Source organism: Hyperolius riggenbachi, chromosome 4, assembly GCF_040937935.1.
Source record: "Hyperolius riggenbachi isolate aHypRig1 chromosome 4, aHypRig1.pri, whole genome shotgun sequence".
Classification (NCBI taxonomy): domain Eukaryota; kingdom Metazoa; phylum Chordata; class Amphibia; order Anura; family Hyperoliidae; genus Hyperolius; species Hyperolius riggenbachi.
Window position 1 is genome coordinate 142,888,803 of NC_090649.1, and position 22,515 is coordinate 142,911,317.

Genomic DNA, 22,515 nt, shown 5'->3' on the forward strand with positions numbered 1-22,515 from the left:
AATTGCGGATCTCATACACATTATTTAGTGATTTATAAATTCTTAAAACACTATTTCTAAACGAAATTCTACACAATATTTCTATAAACGATATTTCCATTTAACGTTTATACCACGCGCCCTTTTCGTACGTACGCCTCTAACTAGTGTCAAAAAACAGATCAAAACTACTCAAATACCCAGCTGACTAACTAACTAATTGTAGGGAAGGCGTACGTGCGAAAAGGGCGTCGGGAAGAAAGGGCGCGTGGTATAAACGTTAAATGGAAATATCGTTTATAGAAATACTACTTCTCCTGAGTACGGCAATACCACATGTGTGGCACTTTTTTGCAGCCTAACTGTGCTAAGGGGTCCAAAGTCCAATGAGCACCTTTAGGCTTTACAGGGGTGCTTACAATTTAGCACCCCCCAAAATGTCAGGACAGTAAACACACCCCACAAATGACCCCATTTTGGAAAGTAGACCCTTCAAGGTATTCAGAGAGGGGCATGGTGAGTCCGTGGCAGATTTCATTTTTTTTGTCGCAAGTTAGAAGAAATGGAAACTTTTTTTTTTTTTTTTGTCACCAAGTGTCATTTTCCGCTTACTTGTGACAAAAAATAATATCTTCTATGAACTCACTATGCCTCTCAGTGAATACTTTGGGATGTCTTCTTTCCAAAATGGGGTCATTTGGGGGGTATTTATACTATCCTGGAATTCTAGCCCCTCATGAAACATGACAGGGGGTCAGAAAAGTCATAGATGCTTGAAAATGGGAAAATTCACTTTTTGCACCATAGTTTGTAAACGCTATAACTTTTACCCAAACCAATAAATATACACTGAATGGTTTTTTTTTAATCAAAAACATGTTTGTCCACATTTTTCGCGCTGCATGTATACAGAAATTTTACTTTATTTGAAAAATGTCAGCACAAAGTTAAAAAAATCATTTTTTTGCCAAAATTCATGTCTTTTTTGATGAATATAATAAAAAGTAGAAATCGCAGGAGCAATCAAATAGCACCAAAAGAAAGCTTTATTAGTGACAAGAAAAGGAGCAAAAATTCATTTAGGTGGTAGGTTGTATGAGCGAGCAATAAACCGTGAAAGCTGCAGTGGTCTGAATGGAAAAAAAGTGGCCGGTCCTTAAGGGGTAGAAAGCCCTAGGTCCTCAAGTGGTTAAGCAATACCAGTTGCCTGGCTATTCAGCTAATCCTCTGCCTCTAATAATTTCAGCCATAGGCCCTGAACAAGCATGCAGCAGATCAGGTGTTTCTGACAAATTTAGACAGATATGACAAGATTAGCTGCATGCTCGTTTCTGGTGTGATTCAGACACTTCTTTAGGCAAATAGACCATCAGGGCTGCCAGGCAACTGGTATTGCTTAAAAGGAAATAAATATGGCAGCTTCCATATCCCTCTCACTACAGTTATCCTTTAAGTAGCTTTAAGCCTGGCACACAATATCAATTATGATTGGCCAATCACTGACAAATTTCACCACCTCCATGTACTACGAGGGTTTACCTACAATATATTCATCGCATTCAATATCTGTTGTTCCTCATACTACGTGGAGGTGGTAAAATTGGTCAGTGATTGGCCAATAATAATTGAAAGTGTGTACCAGGCTTTAGTCTAAGGGTGCGTACAGACATGCGACTATAGTCGTTTAAAACGATCGTTACCAACGGCATTGCCCGACGATCGTTCGTAAAAAGTGCACGAACGATCATTAAAACGACCGACCAATGAGATATGTCGTTGGTAAAGAACGATCCATTCTGCCAGATCTTTTCCAACGACCATCGTTCAAAAAGTAATGTCTGTACAACGATCGGTCGTTGATCGTTCGTTCTCAAAGCTTTGCACATGCTCAAACAGTTCTTTTTGACACTTGTGTTTGAAATCAGTTTATACATCATGTTGCGCACACAACGCTCGTTCCAAGATCGTTCGTACACGAACGATGTTCAAAGTGGCCTTTCTTCAAACGATCATCGGCCGATATCTCCTTTAACATCGTTCATCGTTCAGAACGAACGATCGTTATCGTATGTCTGTACGTACCCTAAGTCTAGCAAGCATACAAATTGTATGAATTTTGGAATTGGAAATTCCACAATCATGTTTCCAGACTGATCTTTTAGATCCTATAGTTTTAAGCCTGGTACACACCTTCAATTTTGATTGGTCAATCACTGACCAATTCCACATCTGAGCATGGGCGGATTTTTTTTTTTTTTTTTTTTTTTTTTACACCATGTAACGCCACAGTGTGTCTAACAATTACATGCGTGGTGTTACTAATGCTGCCATTTAACTGTGTGAAATCACAGCTGAAAAGCTCTTATGGCTTAACAAGTTCAGCCATGAAAAAAAGAAGGTATCTGATATTCAAAGAATATCCTTCAGGCCGTTTGCTCCCTTGCCGTCCTCCCAGGCCGCCTCGATACTGCTCTGGTGACCCAGGTACATCTGTCCGTTGCTGCGTACTGCGTGGCCTGGCGACCATGCCCCCATTGCGCTCCCAACAACAGGAGCACTATGCCAGCGTAGGCACATTATGCGCCAACTGGCCGCGACTGACAGGTTTACCAGGACAGACAACGGAGGATCAAGGTGGCCCAGGAGGAGGCAAACGACCTAATGGGGGCTGGAGGAAGCATCAGGTATGTAGGAATACTTAATGCACATTATTACAGAAAACAAAGTATTTAAAAAGACCCGGTACTGAAGTGATCTCTTGATTTCCTTTCCTATTACAGGAGAAGAAAAATAATAATAAGAAAGCTACAGATCATCCTTTACACAGTACACAGAAGAAGACAGAATGACTCTCTCTGATGTCACAAGTATCTGAACAATCTTTACAATTGGTGATGCTACAGCTAAAGAGAATTCAATAAAATAACACAGAGAAAAAACCTCCTTGTTATGTTTCTTGGGTGTCATAACTACCATGTTTGTAGGCGTACACTTGTAAGCGCCACAAATTGAAATGGGCGCAGTTATCGTCATAGTTCATTATCGGCAGAAGGACAATGAATGCTTTGGCGCAGTTAGCGGGGGAACTGCAGAGAGCCATGATGAATTATAGCCGCTATATAAATTCAGCGCAGCTTCTGGGTATTGAGTTGTCGTTAATGAGCTATTGAGTCAAGTGGCGTATAGCACATATAAGATACATGTTATAGGCGCTAATTAACAATCCAACAGGACAAAATGCACACCAAAGTGGAATTTGTGGAATGAAATATTGTGCTCTATAGAAGGTATTCATACATTTTGATATTTAGCTGTGTATCAAACGCTTGTAAAGTGAACTGCGGAGTATGAATAAAATTGAAATGTATTGTTTCCTTACAGTTTTTGTAAAAACATGCAATGTAGCGTATATTATATATATTATATATTAGGATATTGGACATGTTATTTCCGCTAATTATCAATCCAAAACTACAGAAAGCACACCAATGTGGTATAAGTTGAAGTGAATATTGCGCTTTATTGAAGGTAGTCATAAATTCTATATTTAGCGCAGCTTTCCGTCTGCTGATTGATTTCAATTACATTACATGTCAATCGATGTATGAATAAAGTTGTAATTTATTGTCTATCGTTTGTTGAAAAATAACGGCATTCACGTGAACAATATACGTGCGCAGCAATTACTTTTGGACCCAAATTGTATACGATGACAAATTAAAACATTATAAGATATTCCAGTTTTATTTTGTATTTAAATTTAGTTTTTACGTTTATACTGTTTCATTGTCTCTGCTCAATGACGCCTTTATTGAAGTAAGCCAGAGCTCAAATCTATGAATTATTGACCCTTTTTATCTCTTTCCTGCTCTCAGAAGCAATTTACTGACAGGAAAGTGTTTTATGGCTGCAATTACTTATCAGTGAGGGTTATGCTATAGTCTGACCCAGTCCCGACCCAGACAGAAACGGTTACTTACATACCTGATGTTTAACTCTTTCAGGCAGAAAAAGAAAAAAAGGAACACAGCCTAATTATTTTTGTGCTTGGCACTGTACATACACACGTCTATCTCATCATGTCACATCACCTTGGTTCTTTAAATGTTATTTATAAATCCCGCAAGAAAGATAGCGAGGGGAAAAGTAGAAAAATTGAGGCTGCGAAGTAAGGATGTTTTAATAACCGTAATGAAAGAATTATAAAGGTGAAGAATAGGTATGCAATAAATTGATCTTTATTGGCACTATTTTATAATTTAAACTTACGCCTGCGCAGTAGAGCGGACCCAACTGTGATCTGCTATTTCCGCCTATTTCAGCGCGTAGAGCCGCTACTATGTCTGCGCTGGAGCCGGGGTGGTAAATATTTACATCCCGCTGTTCAGAGGGGCAGCGAAAGACCACCATGGGACACAGGAGGACGGGGAAGCCTCATTAGGATCCAGAGGCTTCCTTCTCCCGAGGTGAGTACCCCAGGGGAATTTTTTTATAGTTACAGATCCTCTTTAACTACTTGCCGTCTAATTGTTTTGTACAGCGCTGCGATCTGCAGCAGCACTGTACTGGGGACAGTCGTGTGACATGGCTGTCCCCCTGGGACACAGGGAAGCGATCCGCTGTGATAGGCGGAAGCCTATCACAGCCAATCGCGCTGATTGGCTGGCAGGGGGAGGGTAATAAAGCTAATAAGAAAAAAGCAGGATTTTATTAAAAAATAATATAGAGAGTTCTGTTGGTAGGGAGAAAGGGGGGGGGGGGGGGGGGGATCACTTGTGTGCTGAGTTGTACGGCCCTGCAGCGTGGCCTATTTAACTAAAAATGGCCTGGTCACTAGGGGTGGTGGTGGGGGGGTTAACACTGCGGTCCTCAAGTGGTTAAGCAATACTAGTTGCCTGGCTGTGCTGTTGATCTTCTGGCTGTACTAGCGTCTGAGTCAGAATCAGAATCAATTTTATTTAGCCCAAATAAGTTTGCACTTACTAGGAAATTGACTTGGCAGTAGCTAAACAGACAAAGACAAAAACAATCTAAGGACACTCAGTGTAGCGAATTGCAAGTCAAGGAAGGACAGTATAGAAGTTAAAGCGGACCCAAACCAAACATTTTTTTTAATTAAAAATATTTAGTTGCACCACTCTGACACATACAAAGATAAATAAACACTCCTTGAAGCCTATGATCATTTCAGTACATGCTTTTCACCCTCCTCTTTGCATAACTAGGGTTATACAGGTGGCAGCCATTAGCAATTCCTCCTTTGCTGGACACCATCTACTCCACCAGTTTGCCGGATTCTGTCCCGGCAATATGAAAGGAAGGGAGGTGTTTCTCCAATAAATGTAAAATATTTAATATTTGTCATCATGCAGCTGAAAAAAGGCTGCTAATTATTATTATAATTTAGAAAATAGATTTTATTTCTGAAATCTTGTATTTTTAGTTTGGGTCCACTTTAAAGTGGTAGCAAACAGGGTGATAAGTGTTCACTTTCAGTTCTATGCTGTAATGCTTTCCAGTCCAACAGTTCTAGCGTGGTTCTGCATTAAGCATGGCTACCGCCTGAAGGAAGGAAGCCACTGCTTGGACATTTTTGTTGCAACTGACTGTTATCTTTCTTCTGAAAGCATAAGTTGGAACATGGAGTGAGCAGCCTGAGAGGGGTCAGAGGCAATCTTGGTCACTCTCTCACTTTGCAGGGAAGGTACCGTAAAAGCTACAGAGAATTATTCTTTCTGCTGATCGGATGATGCGTTGAGGTCTCCCCTTTTCTCTTGTATGGAGCATGAGCTGAATCAGACAGTCATAGATAATGTCACGATGGATTCAATGATCGCAGAATATAACTGCACCATTCATTTTTGTGGTAGGCCAAACTTTTTCAGCTGCCATAGGTGGAACGTCCTCTGTTGCGCTTTCTTGATGATGGTGACAGTATTGTTGTCCTATTTTAGGTTGTTGGAGATTATGGACCCAAGAAATTTAAATTAGTCTATTTGGGCCACTGTATATACGTTTCTGATCACCTCTCACAGTCAAAGAGCTTGAGTCACAACCCTGAAACTAGTATGTGGCTAATCCAGTCAGACGTGAGTCAGAGCATCTGATCTGCATGCTTTTTCAGGGTCCATCTAAATATTAAAAACACAGGATCAGGGGGTAGCCAGGCAATTTGCATTGTTTGAAAATAAATATTTTTGGCAACCTCGATATCACTCATATCACTCTCGTTCTCATTTAAAGGAATCAAGTAATCTGTGCTGCAGCCAGATCTACTTACTTGAGGCTTCCTCCAGCCCCTTGCAGCTGACGCCACAGCTTGTCCTGCAGCTTTTCCCTTCAACCCCTTGTCCCACGCCGCAGCTCCGCTCTAGGCCGCCGGCCTGGGGTCCCTGAGTGTCTCGCCAGGCCGTCCACTACTGCACCTGCGCAAGTGCTGCTGTCAATCAAGTCTATGTTGTCTGGACTGTACCGCACAGGCGCAGAACTACTGCGCCTGCACAGTACAGTCCAGACGTGGTTTTGATTGACAGCGGCGCTCGCACAGGCGCAGTACAGGACGACTTCGAGGGGCCCCAGGCCGGGGACTGAGAGGAGAGCTGCAGCGTGGGACATGTCAGCTGCAAGGGGCAGGAGGAAGCCCCGGGTAAGTAGATCGGGGGTAGCAGAAATTGTTTGATGATTCCTTTAAAGTGAGCCAGGAGGCCGCAATAGCAGCATAGGGGGCGATATACAGGCTGGGAACGCGAACAATCACTCGCGTTCCCATGCCTGTCGGCCGGTGACGGCCAAACCGGAAGTGTTCGCCGGCGGGTGCAGAGGCATCGGAGCGGAACTGCGAGAGGACCGATTGGCTGCAGGGGGCTGAGGGAAGCCCCAGGTGAGTTCATCTCATTTTTTTGTTTGCCTTTAGGTTCACTTTAAGGAAAACATTATTAAACAGCCATATCGTCCAAGTAAAACAAACACCCTCTTAGGCAGGGATCACACAGTAGAAAGTATGTTGGTACTCTCTGAACTTTCAGTTATACATTATTTACTGTATAGACCTGGCCAAAAGTTTTGAGACTGTCAAAAATATTGGAAATGAGAAAAGTTGGTGCTTACGTTTTTATAATAGCAATTTGCATATACTCCAGAATGTTATGAAGAGTGCTCAGATGAATTGCATAGTCCTTCTTTGCCATGGAAATTAATTGAATCCCCAAAAACCTTTCCACTGCATTTCATTGCTGTCATTAAAGGACCTGCTGAGATCATTTCAGTAATCATCTTGTTAACTCAGTTGAGAATGTTGACGAGCACAAGGCTGGAGATCATCATGTCAGGCTGATTGGGTTAGAATGGCAGACTTGACATGTTAAAAGCAGGGTGATGCTTGAAATCATTGATCTTCCATTGGTAACCATGGTGACTAGCAAAGAAACGCATGCAGCCATCATTGCGTTGCATAAAAATGGCTTCACAGGCAAGGATATTGTGGCTACTAAGATTGCACCTAAATCAACAATTTATAGGATCATCAAGAGCTTCAAGGAAAGAGGTTGAATTCTTGTTAAGAAGGCTTCAAAGCGTCCAAGAAAGTCCAGCAAGCACCAGGATCATCTCCTAAAGAGGATTCAGGTGCGGGATCAGAGTGCAACCAGTGCAGAGGTTGCTCAGGAATGGCAGCAGGCAGGTGTGAGCGCATCTGCATACACAGTGAGGCGAAGACTTTTGGAAGATGGCCTGGTGTCAAGAAGGGCAGCAAAGAAGCCACTTCTCTCCCAAAAAAACATCAGGGACAGATTGATCTTCTGCAGAAAGTATGGTGAAATGGACTGCTGAGGACTGGGGAAAAGTCATGTTCGCTGATGAAGCCCCTTTTTGATTTTTTGGGGCATCTGGAAAAAGGCTTGTCAGGAGAAGAAAAGGTGAGCGCTACCATCAGTCCTGTGTCATGCCAACAGTAAAACATCCTACACTAACCTCAGGTGAATCCTGGGTGCCCTATCACTTAACCCAGCAGCATCCTTCATCACTTGCTGACCCCCTCCACCAATATCCAGGGATCTGCTACTTGATAGTCAAACCCATGGCACCACTTAAAGTAGGCTGAAGCGGCTGTTTTTTGTGTAATTGGTCACTGCAGCTTTAAGGCCAAGCTGCAGGGCCGCACAACACAGCACACTAGTGATCCCCCCCCCCTTTTTCTCCCCACCAACCGAGCTCTCTGTTGGTGGGGTCTGATCGCCCCCTAGTTTGTTTTTTTAATAAATATTTTTTGTATTATTTTTTAACATTTATATAATTATTTTTTTTAAACAAACCCCTCCCTCCCCCCAGCTGGCCAATTCTGGCGATCGGCTGTCATAGGCTTCTACCTATGAGAGCCAATCGCTCTCTAGTGCCCCAGGGGGACAGCCGTGTGACACGGTTGTCCCCAGTACAGCGCTGCCGTGGATCGCAGCGCTGTATTTAGTTAAAAGTGGTTTCGCCGTCTAACAGTCTTCCGAGCGGCAGGGCGGAGCTCCGCCCCTCAAGCAGGAGATGTGCGCGCAATCTCCTGCAGTAGCCGGCCCCAGGACCTGACGCACATTGGTCGTTAGGCGGTCCTGGGGCTGCCGCCGCAGCCACGCCGATTGGCGTGGGGTGGCCGGCAGGTAGTTAAAAATCGATACCATTCACTTTCAGTAAAATTGCAGTAAAAATTGCATACAAACTGTTGATCATGTCAATTTTGACGAGATTTTAATGAAAGTGAATGGGAGCGATTTTTAAAAAGTGCTAAGAAAGCGGTAATCAATCACAAGCACTCAGAAAAGCGCTTATAGTGTGGATGAACCCTTAAAGAGTAACTGTCAGGCTGCAGAAGCTAATTTAAACCTCTATTCTCCTGTGTTAAACAGTTTAGACGGAAGCCAAAAAGGCAATAGTGAAGATAAAAATCTCTCTTACATTTGATGTGTGCTTATCAGCAAAGCTGTTAGACCCAAGAGGACGCAAGCCGCATACCATACTGCAAAGCATTCTGGGGCCCTCCCCTCGGCTGCTAAGGAGAAGACAGGATCAAGTTTCAGCAGCTTCTAACTCAGTCCAGCCACAGCACAGATAAATCTCAGGGCAGAGTACACTGCAGGAGTCCGCTATTGTTCCTAGCCACATGGCTCATTAATATTCACTGCAAACTAGTGTTATTCAGTACGAGCTTTTCTGTGATCAGGAAGCAGGCAGGACATGACGACACATTTGACTTCATAGGAGACAGACAAACATGGAGCCTGCCATGAGCTGTCAGGAGCATCAATCTCTGCATATACTATATACAAATTCTGTGAAGTACAAACGTGGACAGTGAAATGCAGATGTAATGTAAGTACAGCCAATCTTTAGCTACTGATATATGTGTTTATTTTCTCTGAGACCTTATACCTAACAGCTCCTCTTTAAAGTGTGCCTGAGATGAATTGAAGAAAATTATTTTTTAGGGCTTCTTCCAGCACCCTATAATTCAACAGCGGGCTCTTTTTTTAAATTTGCTGCCAGCAACACATTAAAAAAAATGTTGGGAGATCGACAGGTTTACCCCCCGAGTAGCAACACTTGTGAACTGAAGAAAACAGTTTCCGTAGTTTCAACAGTGTGTCATGAAATGCCACGTGATTAATGGGCAACAGGTATGGACTGCAAAGAAGGCCATTTAAAATGGAACTGAAGTGAGAAGGATATGGAGGCTGCAATATTTACTACCTGTTAAGTTGCCAGGCAGTCCCGCTGACCTCTGGCTGCAGTAGTGTCTGAATCACACACCTGAAACAAGCATGCAGCTAATCCAGTCAGACTAGAGTCAAAAGCATCTGATCCTCTGCATGCTTGTTCAGGGTCTATAGCTGAGAGTATTAGAGGCAGAGCATCAGCAGGACAGCCAGGAAATCTGCATTGTTTAAAAGGAAATTAATATGTCAGCCTCCATATACACCTCACTTTAGTTTCCCTTCAACACCTGCACTCTTTTACTACAAACTCACAAGGTGACTATTCATGGGTATATAAAGCAATTTCTTTCACCTACTTATGCGCCATCCTAAACTAGCTTCCAGTTTTCGGTTTCCCCGGAGTTATGTAAAAGAGTCTTGCACAGTTTGGGTTGTTGTATAGTTTATTGCGTAGTGATCTCAGGCTTCATATTCCATAAGGCAACTTTAACAAGACTTGCATGGGTCACACACAGACATCACAATCCTATATACTACATGCTGTTTATTAAAAGGGCACGCATAGTGATTTGTCTTTAAATGGACATCAAACATTGGGTTAAATAAAAAATATTTTTAACTTTTTTTTTTTTTTTTTACACATTATATAACTCACAGTACTGTGCAACAGGTTGCTGCTTTATACATTAAAATAAAGAACATTTTTGGGGGATGCAGGTATATAAAAAATAACATAATGCTGATGGTTAAATTTCATTCCTTTATGCCCTCACCCACCTGATACACATATACACCATACAAATCTGCTATAGACTCTTCATAGACATTACAAATCATGAAGTGTGAAGCAAACAAAGCCAAAACAGATACTTACCTAAGGAGGGGAAAGGCTCTGGGCTCTATAGAGCCTCCCTGTTCCACTCCTTGTCCCCTCATTCCCCCGCTGGCTCCCCCATTAGCAGTCTCCGTTACAATTGCTCTCTGCCGCTGCAGAAGGAAGCTTCAGAAGTCTTTGGGAGCCCAAGTTCTCTTGAACACGGGTTACTCTGTACTGCAAATGCTTGAGCACACTCTATTGCAAACTCGCGCATGTGCAGTACGGAGAGGCCTGTCTTTGGCCCGCCGCAGCAGAGACTGCTAACGGTGGAGCCAGCACAGGAACGACAGGAGGAGGAGTGGAACAGGAAGGCTCTATAGGGTCCAGAGAGCCTTCCCTCTCCTTAGGTATATATATGTATATATATATATATATATATATATATATATATATATATATATATATATATATATATATATATATATATATATATATATATATATATATATATATATATATATATATATATATATATATATATATATATATATATATATATATATATATATATATATATATATATATATATATATATATATATATATATATATATATATATATATATATATATATATATATTTTTTTTTTTTTTTCTTGTTTTTTGCTTCAGACTCACTTTAAATAAAAGACGACGAAAAGTGGTAGAAGTAATGACTGATGGGTGGGCGCACAAATGCAGCGGCCAGTGTGCAGATGCGCTTACCATGCAGAGAACACATACGCTGCATTTACAGTGTGAACCCGGCTTCATGTAAAGCACATGGAGGAGGTGGTCATGGTTAGCTCTCTGGTCAGAAAGACTGACTGGAGACCCCGCCCCCCAGCTACTTCCTCACTATCTTAAATGGGTAATGATGGGATAGAGGGAGGAGTTTGTGCATCTGACAGCCAAGGTCTATGTGCAATGCACAATTATGAGATATTGCACACTATATGCCTAAAAAACAAACAAACAAACAAACCCACAAGCCTGAACCAGGACTTAAAGTGGACCCCAAGATACCTTGAAAAAAAGTTTCACTTCCCTAGGGCTTCTGCTAGCCCTGTGCAGCCTTCCTGTGGCCACGCATAACTGGAACGATTCTACGGTCCCCCGCCGTGCCTCAATTTCACCAGTTGCCGTCCACTGCGCATGCGCGGCCCTGGCTGCGCGCATCCTCGTTTGCACTTCCGTTGCTAGGAGCTTCCTGCACAGGCGCAGTAGAGATTTTCTCATGCCGTGTCTGCGCAGGACACTCCCAGCGACGCGAGCGCAAACGAGGACATGTGCACTCGGGGCCGCGCAGGCGCAGTGGACGTCGACTTCTACGTCGGCGAAAGAGAAAGTGAGCCGCAGTGGGGGACAAGAGCATTGTTGCAGGATGGCGCGGGAGCTTGCAGGGGGCTGGCAGAAGCCCCAGGTAAGTAAAACTCTTTTCTTCAGGTCCGCTTTAAAATAAAAGAGCTCAGTGCCATTTTAACGGTAAACTGCACTGGAAACAGCCTTTAGTAAATGAAAAATCCAGTCAGAGAATCAAACATTGTCTGCATGTGTAACTATTTATATGGGTAAGGTGCAATTCCAGGAAGTGGTGCAATTTATAAGGCTCAGCTTTCCTTTCCAAATCTCTCGTCTTTGTCATCAGCCCGTGTAAGATTTAAAGTGGTACACTCTGTAAGATACACCCTATAGACAATTATTTGATAGAAACACATCTGGGCATGTAAGTGTGTATCTTATAGAGTATTCACATTTATATCTAACACAGGCCAGTCACAAAGAAGGGATATTTAGGAACGTGAGCCCACCCTAATGAAGATAGGTGATGCTTGCTAAACCAAGTAGGCCATTGGCTCAAATCCTGTTACATCACATAAATACTAGTGTACTGCCTCCTATGGAGCCAGGGCATTTCAAAGTCTTAACTGCCTGGGCTGGACATGGGACTTAGATCCTCCTGGAATTTTACCATAAGTAGTTAAACATGCCGACAATATATTATCTTCTATTTTGCATTTACTGAACTTGCACTGTTTTTAAATAAGTCCTACAGAAACTCTGGATTTACTTATTGAGCAACTTTAAAATGGCACTGAATTCCTTCTTTTAAGCCAGGTATACTTGGTCTCATATCTCTTCATACAAAACCTCATTATCCTGTGGATAATGTACTATGGTACCCAGAGTATATAGTATCTATTTATGCTTGTCTATGAGGTTTAATTGTTTTCAGTGCCAATGGCGATCTATTCCAGATTTTTATGGTGCATGTGTGTTAGGCGGTATAAAATTAACAACATTTTTAATTTTATTTTTACTACTTTTTGAAGTGATTTGGAGGACTACATTGCTGACTGACGGTGTATCAATACGCCAGCGTCTATCAGTGAGTACAGCAGCTGGTTGTTTACATACAAGATACGTAACATATGAATGTTTATTGCCCCTAATGTATGCATTAAATATGCATAATCCTTCACTAGCCTCTATAACCTGGGCTTACACTAGAAGCATACTTACAACTTACAAGTAGGCAAAAAACCCTCCTAAAACGTAAAAGAAAGCCCTCATCAATACCTGAGCGCCCTCTAGTCTTTAAGGTCCCTCAGTACCCTCCTGATCTTCTCCGGTGTGCTGCTGTCACCCTAAAGTCTCTGATCTGGAGGCGCGCAGGCAGGAAAGCACATGCGCCACAGCACAACCCCATCAGATCAAAGACTTTAACTAGCATGACAGTGGCACAATGGAGGGGACATGGAGGACACCAATACTTCAGTGAGAGCTCCAGTTTTGTCCTTTCCATCACATTAGGTCTTCCTACCAAAGACTTACCAAACATTTATACTGGACTTCAATTGAAAGGTTCAAGATGGCACGTAGTACCACCATGTCCTCTCATGTTCAAAGGGGAAAAATATTAAAGTGTGCTTAAGTCTGGGGTTTTTTAAAGAGACACTGAAGCGAAAAAAAATATATGATATAGTGAATTGGTTGTGCACTATGAATAATTACTAGAAGATTAGCAGCAAAGAAAATATTCTCATACTTTTATTTTCAGGTATATAGTGTTTTTTCTAACATTGCATCATTCTATAATATGTGCACATTACACAACACTCAGCATTCAAAATGCGTGGCTGGATGGTGTAATGGTTAAGGGCTCTGCCTCTGATGCAGGAGACCAGGGTTCGAACCCCAGCTCTGCCTGTTCAGTAAGCCAGCAACCATTCAGTAGGAGACCTTTGGCAAGTCTCCCTAACACTGCTACTGCCTATAGAGCGCGCCCTAGTGGCTGCTGCTCTGGCGCTTTGAGTCCGCCAGGAGAAAAGCGCGATATAAATGTTATTTGTCTTGTCTTGAGTCTTTCAGAGCAGTCTGTGAAGTAATGACCTCTCCTCTAGCTGAGGAAAAGTAAATAGTCCAGGAACAGTTGAGATAGTAAAAGTCAGATAACAGCCCTCTCCACGACTAACTTAGTCGGAGAGCTTAATGGCTTGTTTGCATAGAGATAACAACTGGAGTTTCTTAACTCTTCCTGTACTGGAAACAATTAGACTGATGTATCTGATCTTAATGTTTTATTTCTTAGCTGTGCTACACATACAAATCATAATATCATTTTTTTTTTTCGCTTCAGTGTCTCTTTAACTAGTATACAAGAAAAAAAAAAAAAAAAAAAAAAAACAACAACAACAACCAAGAAACCCCCTGAATAAATCACTATACATCCCATTCTCCTAAACAACATATAAATCATTATAAAGCAGTTGGGATACTCTGACTACATGATAATTACATATCCTAATATGCCTATGAAGACTAATTATGCCCTAAGGCCTGGGTCCCACTTGCAGCGTTTGCACAGCATTCTCACTTGAATGAAAATCATGGCAAATTTGTAAGCGGCAATTTTGGCACGATTCTCATTCAAGTGAAAGAGAGAGCCAAAATGCTGCAGGTGGGCCCCAGACCTTACTCTCAAAGGCACTGCTTCTCAGTGCTCCACAGTGGAGCATTTACTAAGGTTCGGAGTAACCATCTACGCAACATAGTATTGCGATATGAGCAATACTGTAACTTAATCCCATTAAATATCTTTCACATTCAATCTCCAGCTACTATACCAGTTTTAGCAAACTTGCTACAAACCATTCAAACAATATACAGCTTAGAGTGAAGGATACCCATAATTCTCCTCAGTGTGTCTCATAAGTGTGCACAAAGTTGGAATAAAAACTGTATCCATTCACACTTTACCTGCATTGCTCATTTTTAAGAGGAGGGGCCTAAATGCCTACAGAGATTATAGTTCTGCCCTTACGGCATTTGGTGTAATCACTCATCTCAGTATCATCTGAGAGCAAAGCATGGCAGGTATGTCTGTTATACTGTATATTGAAATACTTGAAGTATCTATAATAACAGTTTCCAAACCGTCCGCTGTATGTGAGTGTCCGTTCATCCTGGACACACCCCCTCCTGCTCCAATTCGTTGTGACTGGCTGCCGCGTTTAGCCACAGAGCTGATAGGTGTGTGCAACATCCAGAGAGATGCCGAGCACGCTCCTACACCGCACAGTGTAGAAATAATTCAAAAAGGATAGGATGATGCACTTAAATCCATTCCTACTGCAAACACCCTGCAGTGGATGAGCAGGCTGGGGCAATGCTGACCAGTGAAAAGAAAGCCAGGATTGCTTAAAAAAAAAAGTAAAGGGCATACTTGCCCATCCCCCATCCCAGTCGCCTGCTCCCATCTGCCTGTCTCCACTGGATGTCATATAGCAGGTGTTACCATCATAGCTGTTCACAAAGTCCAGCAGATGCTAGTGTCCATGGAGGTAGGCCTACTATGGCCCGTTTGTAGAGAAGTCCACGTCATTGGCTGCAGTTTAAAGTGAAACTGCCTAGACCCTTGTAGGCAAAGGGTAACATCAGTGCATCAGCTTTCTTTCACTTTGGTTTAACAGGTAAGGCAAGAAGAATGCTGCAATTCCATCATCTGGCAGCACATTGAGAAAGTCCTGAAGGTCCAGCTCCATGGAGACCATCTCCAAAGTGTCTAAAAGAAGATCAGTATAGTACACATAAAAAAATATTGCATCAGATAAGAGTTAACTTTAACAGTCCAACAGATCAAACAATATACAGGGTATTTAAAGAGAAACTCCAACCAAGAATTGAACTTTTTCCCAATCAGTAGCTGATACCCCATTTTACATGAGAAAGACAATGATTTTCACAAACAGACCATCAGGGGGCGCTGTGTGACTGATTTTGTGCTGAAACCCCTCCCACAAGAGGCTCTGAATACCGCGGTACTGCTGGCAAACTGCCACAATGTAACAATGTTCAGAGACAGGAAATAGCTGTTATTAGCTGTCTGTAACAGACAGAGCAGCTAGAAACAGCTAAATAACCTGCCCACAGTAACAATGTCACCATGTAATACATGTCAGAATGTTAATCTGGGAGAGGAAAGATTTTACAATGAGCAAACACTGACTAAATCATTTATACATAATTATGGTAAAAAATGAAGCACTTTTTTTATTACATTATTTTCACTGGAGTTCCTCTTTAAATATGGAAAACACAATAAAAGTAGGATTATGATTTACACAAGCAATTTATGGTCCATATTGTATGTCGATACAGAGATGCCACATATGAAAACCTTAAATCTAGCCATTCAACCCTGTGCCACCAAACTTAAACACCCAGAGAAAATTGGAGAAAATTACACATCCCATGAATCGGGGACCAAAGGAGCATCACCCCGTAGTAATAAGACTCAACCCCCCCCCCCCCCCCCCTTCCGCCCAGGCACATTCCATTATGAACCGGATGAAATCACTGGTGTCAAAAACGACAGTGGCCCTAGTATACATAGCAAATTTGGTGACAATAGGATGCTTGAGGTGTTTGCAATAAAGCCGGAAACCTGGTGCCATAGATGTCAATGCATTTCAGCCAGAAAAGTCAAGAGTGGAAATGGAATGATAGCGGTCCTGAAAGCCAGGACTGAAACTGGATTTCACCAGTTTTGCCCATCTGTATATACTCCACTATCCAAAATGTTTTACATTCATATCCAAACATGGAAATGGAGAAAACATCCCTGATAGGGCACTGACAGCAATGACAACATCAATCCTTATCCACTCTATACACAATAAAAAGAAAGGTTTTGGATGGAACTAAGCTTATAATGATAAGACTGGTCCTGTCACTTACCCTTTAAAGATGAAACAAGTATTTCATCAGTGTACTCGCTCTTCCTAATTCGGCTGCACAATTCAGGCAGTAGCTTGTTCCACCAGACAGCCTATAAAAAAACAATAACGTTAACAATTAATGTGCCTCATATTTCACACTTCCATCTATTGCTTTGTTGTTGTCCCTTTTGCACACACCCATGTTCTTCATTTGTATACACTACACTACTGTGTAAGCCTGCTTTCTCTGCACAATAACATGTTGTTTTTATATAGGCTGTGTGAGTTTCAGGAAGCCCTAAAACAGGGGTCAGGAACCTTTTTGACTGAGAGAGCCATAAACACCACATATTTTAAAATGTAATTTTGTGTGAGCCATAAAATATGTTTCAAACTGGGACAGTAGAGCTCATGTCCCTGTTGCCATGGTGATACAGTTGATCCACCAGGCAGTGGCAGCGTCAGACAGGTCTTCAGCTTCTCTTGTGTTTCAGCAACATCAGCAATTTCCCTGAGAGCCAAACAGGAGAAATACCGACTAACAGCTTGTACAATTAGCTAGCTGACTTGGGTTGATTCACTTTGAAGAATGAGATCCCCACACTTTGGCCTAATAGGCTGCCTGTCAAGTGACAGGCAGCCTATTGGGCCAATCAAAGTGCAGGGATCTCATCCTACAAAGTCACTGGACCTGACAGGGTCCAGAGTGAGACTATTGGAGCATCCGTTCACTTGTGGGGGGGGGGGGGGGCAGAGTAGTTGCGTGTAAGTTATTAGTGCATGTTACAGCAGTTGCGTGCCTACTTTGAAAAGGTTACTTGTGTTGCCACACTAAGCTGTGCTGCTTGAGCTGTGTAGCTTAGTGAATCAACCCCTACTGATTTGTATGAGAGCCAGATGTAGCCATCAAAAGAGCCACATCTGGCTCCCGAGCTATAGGTTCCCTACCCCTGCCCTAAAACAATGCAGAGATCATGCTGTACTCTGACTGTGACGTGAATTTATTAATGTAACTGCACAGTTCACAAGCCTATTGAAGTACACATGCACCTTTAACTGGATGCAGAATTTTGGAACTGGTCAATGTAAGAAAAAAAAATAGAGAAAACATGCAGGATGTATGAAACCATACGACAGGCTAAGGCAGGGGACACAATTAAGTGAATTGCATGTGTTTTCCCGCAGTGTGAGTTTTCATTAAAATTGGAGAGAAATTTCTGGCCTCAGTTGGGATGATTAAGTAAATTTCAAAATATAATTTGGCACATTAGCAACATAATCTCTGCTTCCTCCTTGTGTCTAAATGTATATTAGCTGGGCTTCCATGATTCTGTTCATTACTCAGTATGAAAGCCAGAGAAACAGAATATTTAAAAAGGTTTTCTTTTTCAGTCTATTGACAGCCAATAAATTGTATAATGAAAACCTTGTGCTCGGACAACGAATATGGTAAAATCATCTAGTAAAAGAAACAATGAACAAAAACATGAAAGCTGTAAGAGTAGCTGGACTGCGTAAAAACATGAACAGAATGTACACACACACACAAAAAAAGAAAAAGACCTCTCCTACCATTTACACATGCTTGGAATGGATGGGACAATTATTTCAGGAAACCCCAGTAAATTGCAGACCAGAGCTGTGTGTGGATTGTGAAGCCTGGACTGCTATGTAACAGCTTGTCTTCGGGGACCATTTGCGAAAAACAAAAAGGGGACTGAGGCACAAGGTGCATTGTGGGGGACAAGTTGAAGAGAAACTTTCTGCTGATTGGCTTCTTTCAGAGATTCCACAGCCAATCACACATATCCTCATGGTAGTTGCATATAGGTGCACGAAACAAACCGCTATCACTCGTTTCATTAATTTGTAAGACTGCAGAAATGAATCCAATGATTATTTGTTCTAAGTTTAGTGTCCCTTTACAGGAGAACTGTAGTGAGAGGGATATGGAGGCTGCCATATTTATTTCCTTTTAAGCAATACCAGTTGCCTGGCAGCCCTGATGGTCTATTTGCCTAAAGAAGTGTCTGAATCACACCAGAAACAAGCATGCAGCTAATCTTGTCATATCTGTCTAAATTTGTCAGAAACACCTGATCTGCTGCATGCTTGTTCAGGGCCTATGGCTGAAAGTATTAGAGGCAGAGGATTAGCTGAATAGCCAGGCAACTGGTATTGCTTAAAAGGAAATAAATATGGCAGCCTCCATATACCTCTCACTACAGGTCACCTTTAAAGGGAACCTAAAGCGAGAGGGATATGAAGACTGCCATATTTATTTCCTTTTAAAGGGACTCCGAGCAGTGCAGAAACTATGAAAAGATGCATATCATTTTAAAGTTCTATTTCTCCTCTTTCCAATGATAGATAAACCGCCGCCCTACGCCTTTTAGTTTGCTATTTTCGCGATTGAAATTGCCGCGGCAACTAAAAGGCGTAGGGCAACGATTTAGGTGTCGCCAGAAAGAGGAGAAAGAGAGCTTTAAAGAGGATCTGCAACCTCAAAAAAGGAGGGCTGCAGCGAGACCCCCGTGGGACAGAGGACGGCGTGGGAAGCCTCATTAGGATCTGGAGGCTTCCCCCACCCGAGGTGAGTACCCCCCAGGGGATCTTTTTCATGTTACAGAGTCTCTTTAAAACGATATCCATCTTTCCATAGTTACATTGTATTACACAGGCCGACTTTTTCTGCTGAATGGAGCTGCTGACACTGGGGAAAGTGTCGTCCTGTGTAATACAAGTAACTATGGAAAGATGGATATCATTTTAAAGCTCTCTTTCTGGCGACACCTAAATCGTCGCTCTACGCCTTTTAGTTTTCTTTATTTTCGCGATAGAAATCGCGGCCGCGGCAATTTCAATCGCGGAAATAGCGAAAACTAAGAGGCGTATGGCGGCAGTTTATATATCATTGGAAAGAGGAGAAAGAGAGCTTTAAAATGATATGCATCTTTCCATAGTTTCTGCACTGCTCGGAGTTCCTTTAAATGATACCAGCTGCCTGGCAGTCCTGCTGATCTCTTTGGCTGCAGTAGTATCTGAATCTCAGATCTGAAAGAAGCATGTGGCTAATAGTCAGACTTCAGTCAGAAACACCTGATCTGCATGCTTGTTCAGGGTCTCTATGGCTAAAAGTATTAGAGGTAGAGGATCATCAGGACAGCCAGGACACTAGAATTATTAAAAATGAAATAAATAGGTCAGCCTCCATATCCCTCTCAGTTCAGGTTCCCTTTAAAGTGGATCCGAGGTGAACGTTTACTCATTGCATACGGTAATTGTGTTCCTTTCCTATTGTTTATAGGACATTCCTCAAGCAAAATACTTTTTTGTTTTTGTTTTAATAGTCTAAATCCCTATAAACTAAAAAAGCCACGCCCACAGGTTTTCAGAGAGCCTTGGCAGTAGCAAGGGCTCATGGGAGCTCAGTCTAGGCAGGAGGAGGTGTTACTAGCCCGAGATTTCAGAGGTAGAGGGGAGGAGGGGGATTAGGCTGATGGCTCAAGATACAGATAAGCCTGCTTCTGTGTAATGTTTACAAACAACATGGCTGCTGTCATTGTATCACAGGAAGAAATAATCATATTCTATTAAAGCTGTTTGCAGCTAGATTTGCTGTGTAAACTATCTAAACTTTAGATAAGATATATAGACAAGTTACTTGTTATAGTTAATTTTTCATCTCGGATCCGCTTTAAGCACTAAATCACAAAGCTCTTGCTGTGTTATTCCTGTTCAGGTTACCTGACTTCCACCTTTGATCTCATGCTTTGCATACAATGTAACAGCTTCAGGGCACCGATCCAGAAGTCTCTCAATCGAGCTCTCATAGTTCAAGAAGCGGGTTGCACAAATAAGGTGAATGCTTAGGTATGCATTATTATCTTCTGGAATGAAGTCCAGAAATGGGAGGAATGAGGCTATTTCCAGAGATGGTCCACAAATAAGGGACTGCAATGAAACAGAAGAGAGAACTCAATGATTACTTTCATTTTTATCAACTTTTATCACCACCATCGGGCTAATGCATTTTACCTCTGCACCAGAAGAAAAAAATACAACTACCATATAATATGCCTATGAGCCTACAAGTGCAAAAAAAAAAAAAAAAACTACCCCTTATCTGTGTTTTACTATATATTGTGGAGGTATTGGAGGCAGGCAAGTATGCCATCATATTATTTCAATCCAAACTAAAGCCAAAATCAGGTTAAAATCTGCCTTGCACAATTATGATTTCATTTGGGCTTTAAAGTGAACCCGAGCTGAGAGTGATATGGAGGCTGCCATATTTATCTCCTTTTAAACTATACCAGTTGCCTGGCAGCCCTGCTGATCTATTTGGCTGCAGTAGTGTCTGAATTACACCAGAAACAAGCATGCAGTTACTGTGGTCAGATCTGCTGCATGCTTGTTCTATGGCTGAAAGGATTAGAGGCAGAGGATCAGCAAGACAGCCAGGCAACTGGTATTGCTTATAAGGAAATGAATATGGAAGCCTTCACATCCCTCTCACCTCGGGTTCACTTTAAGGTTATGCAGGGCTTTTAGTGGGAGCCTGTGTTTTCAATAAACTGAGGAGTCAGCGTCGGATTATTTTTGTACAGACTCCACAGCCCTGAGGTTATGTTAACCTATATGACTGGTATTATTCTCACATGGAATCAAGAAAGACGCTTGCCTTGGACCCAGCCCAAACACAAAAATACATGGCTGCTTCCATCGTGATAAAATCTTGAATTAAGCAGTTTACATTGCAATTTGTAGATCTCATCTGTGGCTGAATTTACAGACTTCTCTTTCATAATGTCTTTATACCTAGTATGGTTTTAAAGTAGAATTCTGATATAAATAAAGTGTTTACTTAACTTCCTCTCTTAAAGTGGATCCGAGATGAACTTTTACTCGTTACATAACTGTGTTCCTTTCCTATTGTTTATAGGGCATTCCTCAAGCCAAATATCTTTTTGTTTTTGTTTTAATACTCTAATTCCCTATATACTAAACAAGCCACGCCCACAGGTTTTCAAAGAGCCAAGGCACTTTCAGACAGTAGCAAGGGCTCATGGGAGCTCAGTCTGGGCAGGAGGAGGGGGAGGTATTACTAGCCAGAGATTTCAGAGGTGGAGGAAGGAGGAGGAGGGATTAGGTTTTTTTGCTCAAGATGCAGATAAGCCTGCCTCTGTGTAATGTTTACAAACAACATGGCTGCTGTCATTGTATCACAGGAATAATCAATCATATTCTATTAAAGCTGTTTGCAGCTAGATTTGCTGTGTAAACTATCTAAACTTTAGATAAGATATATACACAAGTTACTTGTTATAGTTAGCTTTTCATCTCGGATCCGTTTAAGCTGAATACTCACCTCGCAACGAAAGGATGATGGATCACAGCCACATCCCACGACGATCCTAACAGCGAACATGAAGTCACGCGATAGCGGTACTTTGTGCAGAGTCATCTGGGATCGTAAAGATCCAATCCACCGTGACGGCTGCTAACCACCGTTCGAGTGATCGCACGCCTGCACTTACGTTGCGAGATCATGGAAAAGACTGTTTGTCAATCAAATAAAAATGGCTGATCACTGGGAAAATCGTAAGGTGGGTACGGCCTTTACAGTCTCAATGTTTGCCAGTATCTCAATGTCTTTGTCCCATACCAATGATAGCCACTTGCTCCCTGCACTTTTAATTCAGCCCCTACTCTGGACACCACTGACGTTAATGCAATTTGGAGCAGCATCCAGAAATAGTGCAG

The 22,515-nt window shown here is 42.0% G+C and overlaps 1 protein-coding gene across 3 annotated transcripts in view; it reads right to left on the reverse strand.

The window, feature by feature from the left end:
* Positions 1-11,772: 11,772 nt before the first annotated feature.
* HPS3 (HPS3 biogenesis of lysosomal organelles complex 2 subunit 1) overlaps positions 11,773-22,515 on the reverse strand; it is a 75,514-nt gene continuing 64,771 nt past the window's right edge. For all 3 annotated transcript variants that reach the window (XM_068280745.1, XM_068280747.1, XM_068280746.1), the window contains 3 exons: positions 20,497-20,703; positions 16,769-16,859; positions 11,773-15,593 (listed from right to left, as the gene is read on the reverse strand). In XM_068280745.1, the coding sequence (XP_068136846.1) occupies positions 15,466-15,593; positions 16,769-16,859; positions 20,497-20,703 (426 nt within the window). In that variant the 3' untranslated portion in view covers positions 11,773-15,465. The remainder of the gene's footprint in view (positions 15,594-16,768; positions 16,860-20,496; positions 20,704-22,515) is intronic.